This window comes from Solanum lycopersicum, chromosome 12 (assembly GCF_036512215.1).
Source record: "Solanum lycopersicum chromosome 12, SLM_r2.1".
Taxonomy (NCBI): Eukaryota; Viridiplantae; Streptophyta; class Magnoliopsida; order Solanales; family Solanaceae; genus Solanum; species Solanum lycopersicum.
In genome coordinates, this window is record NC_090811.1 from 19,715,354 (window position 1) to 19,732,851 (window position 17,498).

General features: G+C 34.5%; 1 protein-coding gene across 8 annotated transcripts; it reads right to left on the reverse strand.

Moving 5' to 3' along the window:
- Positions 1-8,143: 8,143 nt before the first annotated feature.
- Positions 8,144-13,647, reverse strand: LOC101263501 (uncharacterized). Of its 8 annotated transcripts, none has more exons than XM_004252652.5 (9): positions 13,430-13,630; positions 13,095-13,213; positions 12,820-13,009; positions 12,669-12,727; positions 10,927-10,986; positions 10,788-10,857; positions 9,981-10,050; positions 8,579-8,605; positions 8,144-8,380 (listed from the first exon to the last, which is right to left on the reverse strand). In XM_004252652.5, the coding sequence occupies exons 3-9, from the start codon at positions 13,003-13,005 to the stop codon at positions 8,331-8,333; spliced, it is 522 nt and encodes a 173-aa protein (XP_004252700.1). In that variant the 5' UTR covers positions 13,006-13,009; positions 13,095-13,213; positions 13,430-13,630; the 3' UTR covers positions 8,144-8,330. The 8 variants fall into 8 exon arrangements, with proteins under 8 accessions (XP_004252700.1, XP_069148450.1, XP_025884354.1 ...); XM_069292349.1 differs by having other exon boundaries at positions 12,820-12,989; positions 13,430-13,622; XM_026028569.2 differs by lacking the exon at positions 13,430-13,630 and adding an exon at positions 13,295-13,412.
- Between the last annotated feature and the right edge of the window lie 3,851 nt (positions 13,648-17,498).

Genomic DNA, 17,498 nt, shown 5'->3' on the forward strand with positions numbered 1-17,498 from the left:
TCTAAGTCTCTTAGACTCCACAACATTAGAATATATTAGGGGCAACACCCTTAAAAAATAAACATAAGTACAACCTTATACAATTTACAGTAAAGACATATGTAGAAGAACCTTGAACTGAAGGATTCATTTCATTGAGCTTGGGGATCATCTATCAAGATCTTCACCATTCAAGACATCCTTTAAGCATCCATAAACTACACTTTGTGTAAAAATTAGAGAAAAATAGGATTATTGCAAGAATGCACTATGTATTTAAATCATGCAAAAACATGCATTTAAAAGAGACATTTTCTTGAAATAATACTTCATGCCTTTTTTAGTAAATCTTCATAAAAACTTTATACAATAGCATTTATATCATTCAAATACTTCATATAAACATATTAAAAGGCCAAACATTACTTAATATCACATATGGAATTTAATGCATTTTTATGGCACATTACAGTAAGTTGTTCCTACTTTACAGTGAACGTTTCTCCCTTTTATTCATTAACCTCCCAATTAACCCTTTAGTGATACTTAATGCAATGCATAACCTTTAGGACATAAGGAAACGTACATACAACCTACATAAGCAAACACATATCCTCATATAAGCATAATATTCGAAAGACACATTTAAGTCAAGACTACATTGGCTTTACGATAAGCTACTTCAAGTCACACATATATTTACTTTTTTGCATATACATCATAATTAGGCCTTGTTCATCACCCTAATATTAGTCTACTAGTTAAATGAACATATGGAGCCCCATAAAACCATACATTCTTAGTAAACCCTTCATGAGACCACAAACCTTAAAATTCAATTCATACATCAACAAGTAAGTGAAGGCAACTTCATTCATGTCAATACAAGACCTTCATCATATAGTCATTTAGACTAACATAGTGCATATAAGGATAAGATCACATCTTAAAGATTTTATACCATACACTTCCTCATAATAAGTAGACAAATACTACAAAGTCATGCATATGGACATAATCATAAACATACACATTACGTTACCATCCTAGGACTTGTGCAATGTCTAGATGGGTTCATTACTTCGACCTATCCTAAGTAATCTCCTTTAAGTCCTCATAGTTAGGATCCTATTCATTTACTTCTATTTTCCATTTTAATTTAGGGAAACTATAGCCTTAACTGACACTAAGACCATTGGTGCTAAACATAGAATTTGGTGTTCTAGAGCCTTACACCAATAGAAGGTGTTCCTACCTAGCCAAGGCAGAACATTAACATACATCCTAGAATCCTAAGTGAATTCACATTGCTATATCCTATGTGGAAAGCATAGTTAATAGAACTAAGAGATAGGTATTCTCTCTTCATACCACTTGGTAATTAGGGCCTCCTCTCATGAGAAATTATGGGTGAATCTTCCTCAAAGGGAAGTCATCACCTCATGTGAGTCCATAGGTGAGTATTCATCTGAGGTAAGTCAACACTCTATGTGGAACAAATGGTGAATATTCCTCCAAGGTAATTTAACACCTCTTAATGTCAAGTTCACTTGGTTCTAAGCTAAGTTCCCTTTATTGAAAAGCCTTTGTTACATATTTCATAAAACATAGGCTTAGGATATTTATTCATCATACGCTTATAGCATAATCAAGACCCTATCTTATTTTGAGTATTCTAGGGCACACCTTTCAAGACTCCTCTATTATCAAAATAATCCTTCATGTGATGTGTGTGTGTATTCTTATGTGTGCAAACCTTTCACATAACACATAATGTCACACATGTTCATATATAAATGCACAAGTCTATATGTGTACCCATATGAGCAATCCTTTCATATAAACACTCCAAGACACTATGAACATTCATACTTCATCAAATCATATATGTAACATCATGGCATATAAGTCATATTCATAACATTAGTAGCATCACCAAGGTTCACAACTAAAGAAAAAGACTAGCCACAAGTTACACATAAGGTGATCATCATAACCACTCCTTCATATAATCATCAATTTTCCTTCAAGGCCATGGTCAACACATATATAATTATAATAAATGGAACAATTCCACCATAAGTGGACCATATGACACAATGCCATACAAGGCTTCATCAACTACATTAACATAGAAAAACTAGAGGATATAAGCACGTTTACCAATTTCATAGGTACTAGAAAGTAGAAAGTCTTAGATCATCAACTAACCTCCCAAGTTTAGTTCATCAATCAAGGTTTATAAATAATTTAAAATTATGGAAGTATCTAAATATATATAAATTGAATCTAAATCATGTTTCATCTACCCTAGAATTAAGATCACATAATGTATACTACAACATTCAAATTGTAGGCTAAAAGAACCTAGATCAATTCATGTCAAGAATCCTTTTCTTTGATAATCAAGAATTCATACCGAAAACTCATTAATATAATCAATATAAGACAGTAGTTAAGGAAAACATAATTTACACGAAATCCTACTAAAATTTGACATAACCTCTAGATCACGGTGAACTTGCTATTTTAGACATCAATGGAAAATAGAAGAATTATGGGATAATCGACATTGATCCACATGAATAATTTATTGACAAATTATCAATAATATACAAGTAAGTCGATATACACAACCATCCCTACACAATCGAAATCCACATTAAATCATTAAGACGCCAATGTTATAGTAAATTATGGAAAACTAAGCTAAGCATGTTCAAATCTTCATGCATTGATCCACATATATCCTTCATCATCAATTCAACATCAATCCACATAAATAGCAGTAGATGTATCCACTTTAACATAATAGAATCACAATTCAATCGATAACAAGTCAAGATCACAAAACCCATGAGAGGATTGGATCAATTTAGGGAGGGAACATGTGTTCATCATGAAATTGGATTAGAATCACGTTCAAACCAATAAATTAATATCAATTCATCATTATTTAACCATTTAAAATGTTTCAAAAAGAACCCATGGATAGATTGAAGAAGAAGAACTTTGATCATGAAACTTTCTTTGAAAATATTTAGAAGAACTCTCCAAGTGAAAGGTTACTTAGATATGAAGGATCACCATAACTTTATCTACATGAAGTCCTATAAAGCTTGGTGAAGAAACCATAGGAATCATGATCCAAGTTGTTCTCTAGATCCACCAACAATGGAGGTTTCTAGGGAGAAGATTTTTGGAGGGAAAGTTCAATTTCGTGAGAAGGGATTGGGAATGGGGTGTTCAAGTGTTTAATCCATTATATACACCAAAATATAGGTAATTAATCACTTATTCTCAGTATAGGATGTGACGTGAATTTCCCATTCACCCGTTAAAAAAACAGTCACATGACAATGATGCAGGCCACCATCGACTGATGACCATCGACTGGTCATTGGTTAATCGACTGGACATCATTTGGCTTCCGTCGATTGGAAATTGGCTTGTTTTTGGGTTGAAACTTACCCAGTCTAAGTTTACATGACGAGACCTCACGAACGGGACGTTGGTCAACCAACTTCCCGTCATTTGGCTCGTCGATGGACACTGCCAAGGTAGTGTCTCGAAAGCCTTGGAACCTTCTTGTGGGCCCTTTGGCGGGTCTTTTTAAGTCCGGACATTTCCAAAATAAATACAAAACTTTACATGTTTTAGACCTCCGACATTAGTTTCACCAAAAACAAATACGCATAACACGTCCAAACAAGCTAGGCACCATCAAGACACACATTGAGCATCTTACGAGCTATCTTTCGAACAACTTGGACGTTCTTGGACGTTTTAGCTCCAAAATTCATCAAACACCATATACTACCATTAAAAATCAATATAACTTATTTATAGTTCATAATATAATTATATACAATATATAAACACGTCTAGACACATGAGTCACATAGGTGACTAGTCGTCGTATGTCTTGGTCGTCCCTTAACGTTTGACTTCCAAATCACCTCAAACTTTACACACTGCCTCAATGCCATATTATAAGTCATCTTAGGACCTTATATACTTAAGAATAACATGTTAGGATCTAGACACCCTAACTCATTTTGGGGGTCTTACAGAAATCACAATCTATCAACAACTCAACAAGATCACAATACCCACATTACAGGCTAAATTGAGAATTGAGGAGGATCATGGGCTCTACATGAAATCGGATTGAAATCCACATAAAAAATAGTAGCTAATCATAAATTCATAATGATAATGATTTTGAAATCAATTTGACACTAAACCCATGGCTAGATTGAAAGAAAGAGAATTTGATCATGAAATCTTCTTTGAAAATCTTTGGAAGAACTTCTTTGATGAAATATTAACTAAGGATCAAAGATTACCATAAATTAATACATGATAAAACCATGAAAACTTGAAGAAGAATCCATGAAAATTCATCCCTTAAGTTGTTCTTGAGATTCATCTCCAATGAAGGTTTCTAGAGAGAGTGTTTTGAGAGGGAAGGGTGAAATTTGAATAATGAATTGCGAATGGAGTTTTCATGTTATTAACTAACTTAATACACCTAAAATAACCCATAATAATCGTACATACTCTATTTGGAACGTGGGGTGAACTTCCCATTCAACCCTTTAGTGACCAACATCCCAGAGAGAATTGCGGACATCATCTACGGAAGGCAGTCGATGAGGCATCATCTAGTTGACGAGACATCCTTTTCCTCCGTAGTTTGGGACTGAGGCTTCCATGTTGGGGATGATATCACGCGTCTAAGTGTTAAGAAACTCCCCTAATCGATGGGGCATCGAATGGTGTATGGAGCGTCGACTTGTGGTCGTAGTTTGGACACTATCAAGCCAGTGTCTAGCCAGCGTTTGGGTCTGCCACAAAGGCCCCTTGGGTGGTACTTGGGGAGTCATTCCCAAACGTTTTGACCCTAAATACGCTCGTATACATTCTAGGTACCTCTTCTATAAATTTCAGCATCAGACAACACGAAAAACATACCAAGGCACACTAGAACACACTAGCACATCTCAAGGCTAACTTTCGAACGTCTGGACATTTGACCTCCAAAGCACTTCAAATCAAGTAAACACACTGTAAAACACCTTATTAACATATTATTAACCTTTTAGGGCACATGTGCTGTTATAGACACCTTAGTTCCATTTGAGGGTCCTTACACTACTACTCCCTAACCATGCGCAGTACTAGAAGCTTAATCCACAGTCTTTTCTCTCTCATGAAACTTCTCTGAATGGCCAGGACCTTCTTAGGAATGGATAATGGGATCTCAGCAACTTATTCTTTAATCTTTCTAGAAGGATCCTTGATGTCATCAAAGATACCTTTATAGGACCCAAGATTAAAGATGATAAATGAGGTTGGAAGAGCTCTAACAATGGGCTATTCTCTAGAGGCTATGCCTACAACCTAATTGCCCGGGAGAATGACCCAACCATGGATACAATTGAGAGGAACTTTGGATGAATCTGGAAATTTAACTGTCCCAATAAGCTTAGAACCTTCATGTGGTTACTCATGCCCCACGACTCCCCACTAACTCGTACCTTTACAACATCGGAGTGATGAGTGGAGATGATTGCAAGTTTCGCAATCAAGGTTCTGGGAATATTAACCACATCCTCTTCAATTTCTCCAAGGCTATGTCTTGCTGGGAGGGGATCATGGGACATATTGCTCCACTTAAGCACATGGACTGGGCAAGTCATCACATCACCGAGATTCATATCATCTTGAAACACCTGAAGGGTAGGACCTTTATGCAATGGCTCTGTTGGCAAGACATCCTCTCCTTCATTCTTTAGAGCCTTTGGACTAGAAGAAATGACAATGTCTTCAAGGAGAACAACCACCATGTGGATACCTCCCACATCATTAGCATGAACATGGAATACCACTTCTTGGCAACAAGAGCTAAAGGCACCATCCAGAATAATTCCACAATTAGAATCCGTTAGGAAAAGCCAGGGATGGAGAATATGAAGAATACTGATGGAATATCTGGAAACAATCTTGGTCTAGGGGGAATAGAAGGGGTAATTAGGGACCACCATGGAGACTAGTGATAGGATTCTGTAAGAACTTCCCCCACGTCAGTGCACACCATGTGGAGCTTCTGGAGTTCCTCTTTGGCCTCAGATTTTCCAAGGAAAGGGACTTCAGACCTCTTTCTCTTAGCACTGACTCCTTCACAATGATTATGCTTCTAGATAATGATCACTCACAATATATCAATACGTAGAATCAGAACAAGTAATGGCTGAGATTCGCGCATTTACGAGCCTCTAAGGGGTCCAAATGGGTTAGACTTGAGTAGGTAACATTTTTAATAAATGTAGGTCACTGATGAAACAGCAGAGAGAACCAAAGACGTGCCACACATTCAAAGAACAGATCTTGGTGGCCGACTTACTTGCTAAGATGGGCAAGAAAATGCATTTCAGTAGTGGGGGAATGTAGATTTTCAAAACCCCTCCACTTTATGCCTACAAAGCTTGGGAAGCGGCCAAATAGGGGGCTTATTTTGATAGATCCATAGCTTTATAAAATTCTAATGAAATTATGGGGAATACCCCTAATTTAAATTATTTAATGAACAACGAATTGTCTAGCTCAAATTTAAGTTTATTATAATATTTCTATGACTACCAAAAAAACATCTTCAAAATTGAAGAGACCATTTAATTAATTTATAAGAAAACATCCAAATGCCCACTCAAGCTATGAGTGCATTTCCAACTACAGACTTAGATTTTAAGGTGGTCCTATCATTCCCCTTGAACCACTTTAAAACTGATCAAGTAACCCCTTAAATGCTGACATGTGCTGACAAGGCATGGAGAGTTCATTTCACTCTATTGAGAGAGTGCGAAGCAAAAAAACAAGTAAAAAAAACATATTTATTATAATTAAATTGAATGCTTTTTGTTTTTTTTTTATCTACTTATTCCTATAAGAAAAATTACCCCCTTTCACTTTCACTTCTAATCTTCTATGGGAGAAGAAGATAGCAGTCCCAACATTCCCATATATGATAGATGATGAATCCCAATATTTGACAAAAAGACTTATCAACAAGCTGGCGGTGAAGAAGAAGTTATCACCATAAAAGATGAACTTATCGATAAATTCAAAAAAAAATGTTCTTGAGCTTCGAAGCTCTTTAATAATGGTTGTCCGTGAATTTGCATTTCCTCCTTATTTGTAAAAAAAATTAACTCAAAGTAATTGATCTAGATATTTTCAAATTCAAGAACTCAACAATGGAATTCCCATAAAGAATTCAATTTAGTCACTACAATTAGCATTTGAAAATGAAAATTTTCATTTTTAGAATCAAACACAACACCCCACAAATTTTTTTGGACAGCTTTATAGGTCGGTTGGATATTTTATTTATGGCTTAAATCTTCACACGTAATTCGAAATCAATTAACAAGTAATGTGTAGATTCAATACACCAAAACCAATTACATTCACAAACCTCCCAGATTTACACAAATTTGACTGACACAATTAAGAACAATATTATTTTTTTAAAAAATTTTAAGAAATCAATAAAGCCTAGAAACATTTGAAGGATTTAAGGTAAGTATTATGGAAATTTATAGTTTGAAGGATCAATTTGTGTATATATATAGATTAGAATTGTTTCTTTTTTTAAATGAAGAGGTAAAATAGAATAAAGATGAAAGAAGGATCTAAAAAATGTTTTGTTTAGATTTATTATATATGCCTGATAGCTAGCTGGCGATTCGTGTGCACCACTCCAGGTTATGAATGTGGGTATTCAATTTTAGATTGATATATACATTGTTTAAAATAGTTCAAGGGGTAATGTTTCAAGGGTAATAGGACACCCCGTAAAGTATAAGTGTTTCTATAAAGTCAGACAGTAGGTTGTGAGTCATTTGTCTATTTTCTTTTAATTTATTAATCGACAAGTACGCACAAAAATTACCGACACAATAATTCACTACTATCTCTTTCTCCTTTCCAAAAAGTAAAATATCAAATTACCGATCCCTAAAAATCAGCCCACACCTATAAAAATACGTGTCAAAACTAAATTGTTGGTTCTTTTTTTTTTTTTTTGTAAATAAAGCAGAGTAGATTTATATATTGTAAATCAAAGTCTTAAACAGAGTAAATTTATGTGGCTAGGCAGTTTAGATGGGGAAAAAGTAGAGCATTAAAACTGCATTGCATGATAGAAATGTTATAGAGATTAAACAAATGTTTTCATTATCATGGGTGATTGCTGAATTCCCAACTTCCCTCTGATGGTGTTTTCTCATTCTTGTTCCATACTGCAGACTGCAGAGGCAGGCCCTTAAAACGTTAGAATTAAGTGACTACAAAAGTTTCAATCCCCCAGTTACATTGTCAACCATGTCAGCCGGTCCTGCACATACATGGACACAACACAATGAGTTAACAATACCTGACTGGCGTGGGCGTGAACGTGCCAGGAAAAGTAAACAACATGGCTTTCTGCCCAATATACTAATGAGTACTATTGATTACGGGGATGAGCCATATATTGGTACTCCAAATAGTTTAGTACCCGAAGTGGGTTATTATTAAGGATTGGGAAACCTACCAAGTATAGCCATCACTGTCCTCGAGTCTGCAAATAATAAACACAGGTAAGAGTCAGTAAGCAACTTGGCTGCAGTAAAATCCGTAGTAGACGAGATAGTGTAATGGTGAAATAAAATTCAAACTATTAAAATTTCCTACTATGCAGTTGTTCAAAATTATATTATTCTTTCCCAAGCCTGATTGATTATATTAGAGTAGATAGAAACGTTAATTTTTTAAGACAGTACATACAGCAAGGAGCATTGAACAGAAGGTGACTGATTTTGGACAAACTTCGGCATCATTCAATTGGAAAACAGAAGTGTGACGAATTAGTGTATGCGTGATATTCTTCTCTTTGTCAATATACCTGTTTCCTGCGGTCTGGTGGTCGGTCCTAAGGTCTTCAGCATCATTTCATTGGCAAGTAAAATCTCTTGTCTAGGCAGTAAATGATCACAAATGCCCTTTACACTCTGACAGGCATTTAACATAGAACAAATATTTATGCATTCCAGAGTTGTATTCAAGTTATTATGACGGCTCTCAATAGTCCTAAGATCTATGCATGTAACATGTCAGTCTATTTACCACCTAATGTTTGTACTTATATATAAGTAAGACATTGGTTGAACAGGAAAGATATCTAGTACAAAAATATGTGCCTTTCCAATTAATTTAGGCAAGAATACACTGACTGTACCAACTCCATCAACAATGAGCTTGCCCCTGTACCAACTGAAACAAACCATCTATTTTCAACCTTTCAGGTTTAAGTAACAAGCTCCTTTAGGATATAGACCACATATGAAATGAAATCAAGACAACATCTTTTATTTAACCACCAGTCCTCATTTGTGTAAAGAGATGGAAAATGAGACTGATAGTAAAGCAAAGACACGTGTTAAAAAGTTCAACTTAAAGATTTTGTAGGCATTGGCATCAGTAAACAATAATAAAGCTTAGCAATTTTTTTGGTGGTAAACAATTTTCTTGTGGAAAACAAAGGAAAGAAGACAGGCAATGTGGAAAAGAAGCTGAAGAAACTCTCCATAAAAGCCAAATATAATCTTTCTGAATCATACGTAGAAGCAGGCATAAGAAATAGATCCGCTTAATGTTTTATGTCTCTACAGAGTCATCTGATCTTTTTTTTTCTTTTTTTGATGAAGTACAGTGTCATCTGATCTTATACTTAGAGAATACCAGTGTCGCACTAGAAATTGAAGGAATTAAAGGTGGTGTTCTGAAACATCCGATGATAAAGCTTCATGCAATAGGTCATCATTACTGATCACCTTCCAAATATGATCGTGCAGGGATGACCAAAAGCAACTACGGATTCCATGAATGATAATGTCGGCATGACTGAAACTACTATCAAATTAAACTTTGAAAAATCATGAAAATATTTCACTTACTTGGTGCAATTTGGGTTCTCCCAGCATCTATTGTAATGTGTGTTGGTATATTAATTGATTTTGCTCTTTCCTGTGATCAAATGAGAAATATTCATAGAATGACCAACCAGAATAGCATGCATTGTAGTACACGGCAAATTAAACAATTAGGACTAAACAAAAGAATAGAAATAGAAGACCATTTGTAGGGGTACAGACTGGAATCAATTATTGTGGATTACATTAAAGAAAAAGAAGGAAAAAAATCTACTCTTTGAAATAATGAAATGAGCATTTCCATGTCCCCAAAGATCTCCCAGAAAACAAAATTTTCTGGCACCAATCCAAGCATGAGAAATTTTACAGCAGTAGCACATAAGCATATCATATCAAAGTAGAGGAGGGAAGTCTCAGCATCAGGGATGGGAACTTTGTCACAAGCATCAAGCCAAGCATGAGATCTTTTGAAGCAGTACCAAATGAGCAGATCAAAGTGAAGGAGAACATTCTAAGCATTAGGGATGGCAATTTCGTTTTTGTTTTTTCTCCTGGTTTTTGGTAAACCAAAATACTGTTTCTACAAAACTGCAATCACACATACCCATCAAAAGTGAAGAAAAAACCTAGACCACGAAAGTCAACAAACAAGGCAAAAGCCCATGACAAAAAACAAAGCTACAGTGACTACAAGATTGGATAATAATAATAATAAATATACTACAACCAAGCAACTCTGCGGAGTAAACCACATATATTTCAAGAAAAAACATAACTTATTGGGACATGATATGTCCTACATAACTGAGACGATATATAAACGATACGTACTTGCAAAACCAACATATCATCTTCACTTTCAATCTTCACCACCACCTTCACCTGTCCACACATCTCCCATCTGCTAGACAATATCAGCATGACTAACACTTACTATATCAACAAAACTTGAAATGTGTCCTAAATTTACCTATTTAAAGCCTTTGGTGCCCTATTATGAAGCTTCTTGTAGAGACCCAGAGTTGCATGACTAACCAGTCAACAAAACAGTTCAACCAAAAGTTACAAAAAAATTAGTTGAATATAGCCAACAAATGTAGGTACACCAATTTGTATCGGTACGTAGAAAAATTCAAAAAAAATATTGTTTAAAAAATACAACAAAACTAAGGGTGTGCTGACATTTCAGGAAGAGTTTTCCCTAAAGGTACTTTTTAGAAAAGTGTTTTTGAGAAAATTACACTTAGAAGCACTTCTAAAAAGAATGATCAGACACTATTGTAGCTCAAAAGAGTTTTTTAATTCACAAGTCAAACACAATTCCTTTCAACAGAAGTACTTTTTTGAAAAGAAATTTTCAAAATAAAATGATTTCAGAAGCTTGGTATAATAGGCTATACTTGACTTTGACCTAAAGATCAAATTATATGTTCGACTTTGAATCCAGTGAAATGGAGAGATTGACGATGATGCTACATGTTGTATTAGAGCAGGGTGGATTAAATGGAGCCTTGAATCTTCCGTCTTATGTGATAAAAAGGTTCCACCAAACGTCGAAGTTATATTTAATAAAGTGGTTATTAGATCAGTTATATTATATGGGCCGATCAAAAACTTGCACGTCCAAAAGATGAAATGTTGAGATGAATGTGTAGGCATATGAAGAGAGATGGAATTATAAATGATGATAACTAAGACAAGTTAGGAGTGACCTTTGTGGTGGACAAGATGAGGAAAGTGAAGTTGAGATGGTTCGGACATGTACTGGATGTGAAAGGATGGCTATGAGAAGTATGAGGAGATGTAGAGGTAGGGGGGAAAATATTAGAAAGAGGTGATTAGAAATGGCATGACGCTCCTTCTCCTTACCAAGGACATGACCATAAATAAGAGGGTTTAGAGAAAGAGGGTAGAAGATTAGTAGGTAGTTGAGCATTGTCTAGTTTTCTTACTAATATTATTATTACTCCCCTGTTGTCTTATTCTTTAATTTTATCATTACCTGTTGCCTCTACTTTAGTTAGCATATTATTTGTTATTGATACTGTTTGTTTCCAATTTATTCAGGCTTTTTCAGTATTTTATTCACTTTCCTAAACCTGCTGTGATATGCTTTAATTGAGACGAGCTTGCTGCGGGAAGAGTGAAGTTGAGATGGTTCGGACATGTACTGGATGTGAAAGGATGGCTATGAGAAGTATGAGGAGATGTAGAGGTAGGGGGGAAAATATTAGAAAGAGGTGATTAGAAATGGCATGACGCTCCTTCTCCTTACCAAGGACATGACCATAAATAAGAGGGTTTAGAGAAAGAGGGTAGAAGATTAGTAGGTAGTTGAGCATTGTCTAGTTTTCTTACTAATATTATTATTACTCCCCTGTTGTCTTATTCTTTAATTTTATCATTACCTGTTGCCTCTACTTTAGTTAGCATATTATTTGTTATTGATACTGTTTGTTTCCAATTTATTCAGGCTTTTTCAGTATTTTATTCACTTTCCTAAACCTGCTGTGATATGCTTTAATTGAGACGAGCTTGCTGCGGGAAGAGTCTCTTTACCTTCACAAGGGTTAGGTCTACGCATATGGGATTACAATGGGTATGTTATTGTTGTTTATGCACTTACACTGACCACTATATAAATAACTCATAAAGATACCTATAAACCAGCAAAGGCAATTAAAATAGCTAAGGAAAGAATTACTCAATTACCTGCATTGTGCAGCTATTTTCCCTTTTCCCATCTTCAAGTCATTCCTGACCACTAAAACCTGCACACAGTAACACAATAATTATTTATCCTTAATCTTATAAATCTAGTATCATTATACACTAACATAAATATTGAGGAAAAGAGAGAAACCATTTTAAAATCTTCAAGGATCTCAGCCAGCCTTTCTACTTCAAAAGGTTGCTTGGCCCCTTTTCTCTTTTTCCCATCAATTAAAGTTTCGGTATCACCAGATGCTCTGTTTGAGAGAAAAGTGCGAGAAGAATGTCGCATCCCAATAATATAACCCAAAGCAAGGCATCCTGCTCCAAGTAACATGGCGCTAAGCCATGTCATGTCAATCATATTCAAAACTGAGACAGGTATGAAGCTGATGAACAATACGTCTGTCCTTGCACCCCACTTACCCAAATAAATAACTTTTATAATAAATCAGCAGTGAGAAATTTGACAACTCCTAAGTGTGTTCGAAGTCAACTTCTAGTATCCTCGAGACGGAAGAAATACTTTTCTTTCTGCCTGAAAACTGACGTAAGATAAAGAAAAAATTATTAGCGAAGTAAACACATTTTCTTCCATACACATACACACAGAGATTGATCTTTACTTATATTAAAAACTCTTCACAGATGCACATCAATGGGCGTTCTATTGATTCTCACATCACAAATACAAGTAAAATACTTTGCAAAATTTGGTAAACCAGAAGATGAAACAGTGTTTGAATTTCGAGATTTCATACCTGTAAGCTGCGGAGATCCCTATCCTCAGTTGTACGTTAGGGCACAAAACCTCTGCCGTACGACAACGGCAAGAAGGAAAAAAGTTTTGAGGCTTTAAAAATGGCCCTACTGCTACTGCTTCGGTTTGAATTTGGAACAAGAAAAGAGCCAATGCGTTGTTAAAGCTCACTCTCGGGTTTCAGTCCCCAATATTCTACCCAATTGCCCTTTTTATTTTGTTTAAACTTCGATCCATTTGGATCCACTTAAAAAAAAAATTAAAAAGTAATTTTTAAAGTATTAAAATTTATTTTAAAAAATAAGTAGTTATATATTTGAATAGAAGAGTTGTAGGATTGAAAAAAAATTCTTCATGTGTTTAGCAAATAAGAGTTGGTAAAAACACTTTTTATCAAAATTTCTAAAATACCTTAAAATTATTTTATATTTTACATCCATAAGTAACTATATTTTCCTGTCATTCACATTTTCTTTATCATCACAAATTATTTATAAGAGAAATATAAATTCATTATTTAGTAAGTTAATTTTATATGCGCAACTTATAATAATAATAATAATAATAATAATAATAATAATAATAATAATAAATAATAATAATAAAAGACAAAAAGCTAATATACTTGGTCAACATAAAATAGTTTTTAAGTTCTAAAAAAAATACCTTAACCTAGTTTTTAGCTTTTGACTTAAAATAAGTACCTTGATAATTGTTAAATACTCTAATAGTCAAAAACTAACTTTTAAGACAGTTTGACCAGCTTAAAATCTCATCCACAACAGGCTCTTCGAGTCGTTTAAATTGGCATAAAAGTCGGTCAAATCTTCTTTTAAGTCAGTTTTCGACTTGGGCAAGTGTTTGACAAATATAAAAAAATAACTTAAAATAAGTTTAAAATGCCATAGAATAAGTTTAAAATAACTTAAAATAAGTTTTGAAGTGTTTGACAAGGTAAAAAAATGACTTAAAATAAGTCGGAAATCAAAAGTAGGTTTTCCCTACTTTTTATTTTTTAAAATTTAAAAGTCATTTCAGTTTGTTTGTTTTTTATTTTTGACTTAAAAGATACTTTTAAGTCCAAAATGGGCTCTTCGACTTAATTTAATTTACTTTTTTTCCAACATAAATTTATATTTTTACATTATTATATAATATCTCATAAACCACTTGAAAGAACTTCAATCAGTTATTTCTTTCCATTAAGATTAACACATCTTAATTTTAAGAGGTGACCCAAGAGCGAAACACAAAATGATTAAGACTGTTCGTTTTCAAAATTTGAACGAGCATATGAAATTAAACATTATATCAATAAAACTTCATGTCAGCATAGTAACATTATCTTTTGATGGAAAATAATATTTGAATTTTTTTATTTGATTTAAAAGAAATCTATGTTGAGTTATTAGATTGGTTTGTATAGCATGAATATGAGGTTTGAAAAAAAACCTATGATAGACAATTTGGGATCGTGCAATGCCTATTGATTTGGTGATTGATCAAGCCTACCCATTAGGAATTAAGGTTGTTGAGCAATCATATTTCCCCATACACAAAAATTGATAACTAATTATGTGTGTATTTCTCGAACATAGGACGATGTAGACCTCCTTGAGATGTATTTGATCTCCAAGAATGTCAGAAAGCACTTCGTCATTTCAAGTTGATCTTTGGGAAGAGCTACGTTGATCAATCCTTTGAAGAGCTATGTAGTTGATGTTGTAGCATATGTAGACCTCGTGGGGATGTATTTGATCTCCATGAACGTCGGAAAGAGCTTCGTCGTTGCAAGTTGATCTCCGGAAAGAACTCTTTTAATCACTCTTTCGAAGAGTTATGTCATTGATGTTATAGCTTTCTCCAATTGCAGAGTCCTTGTTGAAGTGTTTTCTAGATCTCCTTTGAATGTCATGTCTATCCCCTATTTATAGTTGTAGGGAGTGGACAAGGTTGTTTGTGATTAGCCAAATGATGTCATTTTGATAGTTGGCTCATTTTAATTCGTTCTTGCATTTGACTGGGACTACAACTGTGGGTCTACAGATGCCCCCTACTTCTAGCCTTGTTGAAATGAAGGTTTGCAACACTTGGTGACAAGACTTGAAGTATTCATGTATGTGTATTTTTTTAGACGTGTCAACGTGTAGGCTTGTCGAATTTGACGATGAAAGTTGAAGTCTTTATGAAGGCATTGTAGTGATCTCAATTTTTTTTTGTTTAAACATTCTTTCTTGACAACCCCGTGGACGCTCTATATTGATTTTAAATAGATAGATCTAGTGAGTAGTAACATTGTGTGATCTTCCTTGCAAGGTGTGAGAAGAACAAGAAGAATGATTGGATCTTTAGTCAAATAAAAGGAATATTGACTTTCCGTTGTTTGATTTTGTAAGAATCATTCTTGACATCTCAAGACTTATTATTCTTTTGAGTGCTAGCAACTTTAATTTAGATGGTAGGATTGATATGATTCGATTCTTTCAATTTTACCAAAAATTTTCTTGTACAAGAAATAACAATTATTCAAAAGAAACTTCTATATAAGAATCTCCCATCTACAAAGGATTGATCAAAGAATCATTGGAAAAATAATTCTTCTAACCAAATCAAAGTCGAGCTCCACTCTCGTGCAGTCCCAACAAAATTTTATTTTCTTAATGTAGAAATGGCCAAAGGATGAGAGGCTTGGTTTTGAAGAATCAAGATTCGTATTGCTGCGGCCTATCAAAAATAAGCCTTAAAAACCTTCCATATTGTCGGGGATCTATTTTTGAAGTTGGATCTCAAATATGTCAGTTCTTCTCACAGCTATGCACGATCTCGCCAAAACATAAGTTTCTTGGTGTAGGAACAATCAAAAGATGAGCAGATTGGTTCTGGATAAACTAGACTTCGAGTAGTACGACATATCCAAAAATCACAGTTAAGCACCTTTTGTATCGACGGAATTCAATTCTTGAAGTTGGACCCGAAATCTGGACGTTCTTCTCACAGCTATGCGCAATCTCGCCAAAACTTCAGTTTCTTGGTGTAGGGACATTCAAACGCTGAGCAACTTGATTTTGGAGAAATTCGACTTCAAGTACTACGATATACATAAAAACCACAGTTTGAAACCTTTTTGATTGACGGGAATAAATTCTAGAAGTTGGACCCTAAATTTGGACCTTCTGCTCACGGCTATGCGCGATCTCGCTAAAAAAATATTTTCTTGGTGTATGAACATTCAAACAATGAGCGGATTAATTCTAGAGAAAATTTACTTTGAGAACTACAACATATACAAATATCACAGTTACAAACCTTTCGGATCGACAGGAATCAATTTCGGAAGTTGAACCCCAAATCTAGACATTCTTCTCACGGCTATGCACAATCTCTCCAAAACATCACTTTCTTTATGTAGGAGTATTCAAATGATTAGACACTTGATTCTGATTAAACTAGACTTTTGGTTATACGACATATCCAATAATGAACGTTAAAATCCTTCCCGATCGACGGGAATCAAATTTTGAAGTTGGTCATCAAATCTGGAATTTCCCCTTAAGGATTTGCATCTTTTGGATTTCTCTGGTTTCTCTTTCTTGCAGGTAATGGTTGTGGTTTTGCATCTTTATTTTTCATTGAAATGTTTCTTAAATAGGGGAGATTAATTTTCAAGATCCAATTTGACCGTAATTCTAAACTTCGTGCTATTGGCACCGCTATGTCGAACAAGATTATTTTGCTGCTGCTCATGTTTGTCATGTCATATTGAAGGGTCATGCACTTACTACATGTGTTATCATAAGTATATCAACCAAGAAAAATTGAAAACTTCGTGCAATTGGCACTGATGACTCCAATTTTTATTCCTTTTTTGTTTCAGGTTTCCAAAGGAGTGTCACCAATCTCGACATCTTATCAAGAATATGTAAATAACATTCTAATTGCAAAGGATAACATGATTTACCTACACTTCTGATTGTAGTTTTTCGCATATTACAATTTAGCGCGACATCTACCTTTGCAAACGAGGATTTGGCAAACAATCATTTAGTGTTTCAGCTTAAACCTTTATCGCA

Bases quoted from the DNA above. Each gene is read 5' to 3' on its own strand.
- LOC101263501 (XM_004252650.5), bottom strand. From the start codon at position 13,032: ATGATTGACATGACATGGCTTAGCGCCATGTTACTTGGAGCAGGATGC. The intron at 10,051-10,787 runs GTACGTATCGTT...ATTTGATCACAG, and splicing joins ATGATATGTTGGTTTTGCAA to GAAAGAGCAAAATCAATTAA. The intron at 8,606-9,980 runs GTAAGTGAAATA...TATTATTTGCAG, and splicing joins GAGAACCCAAATTGCACCAA to ACTCGAGGACAGTGATGGCT.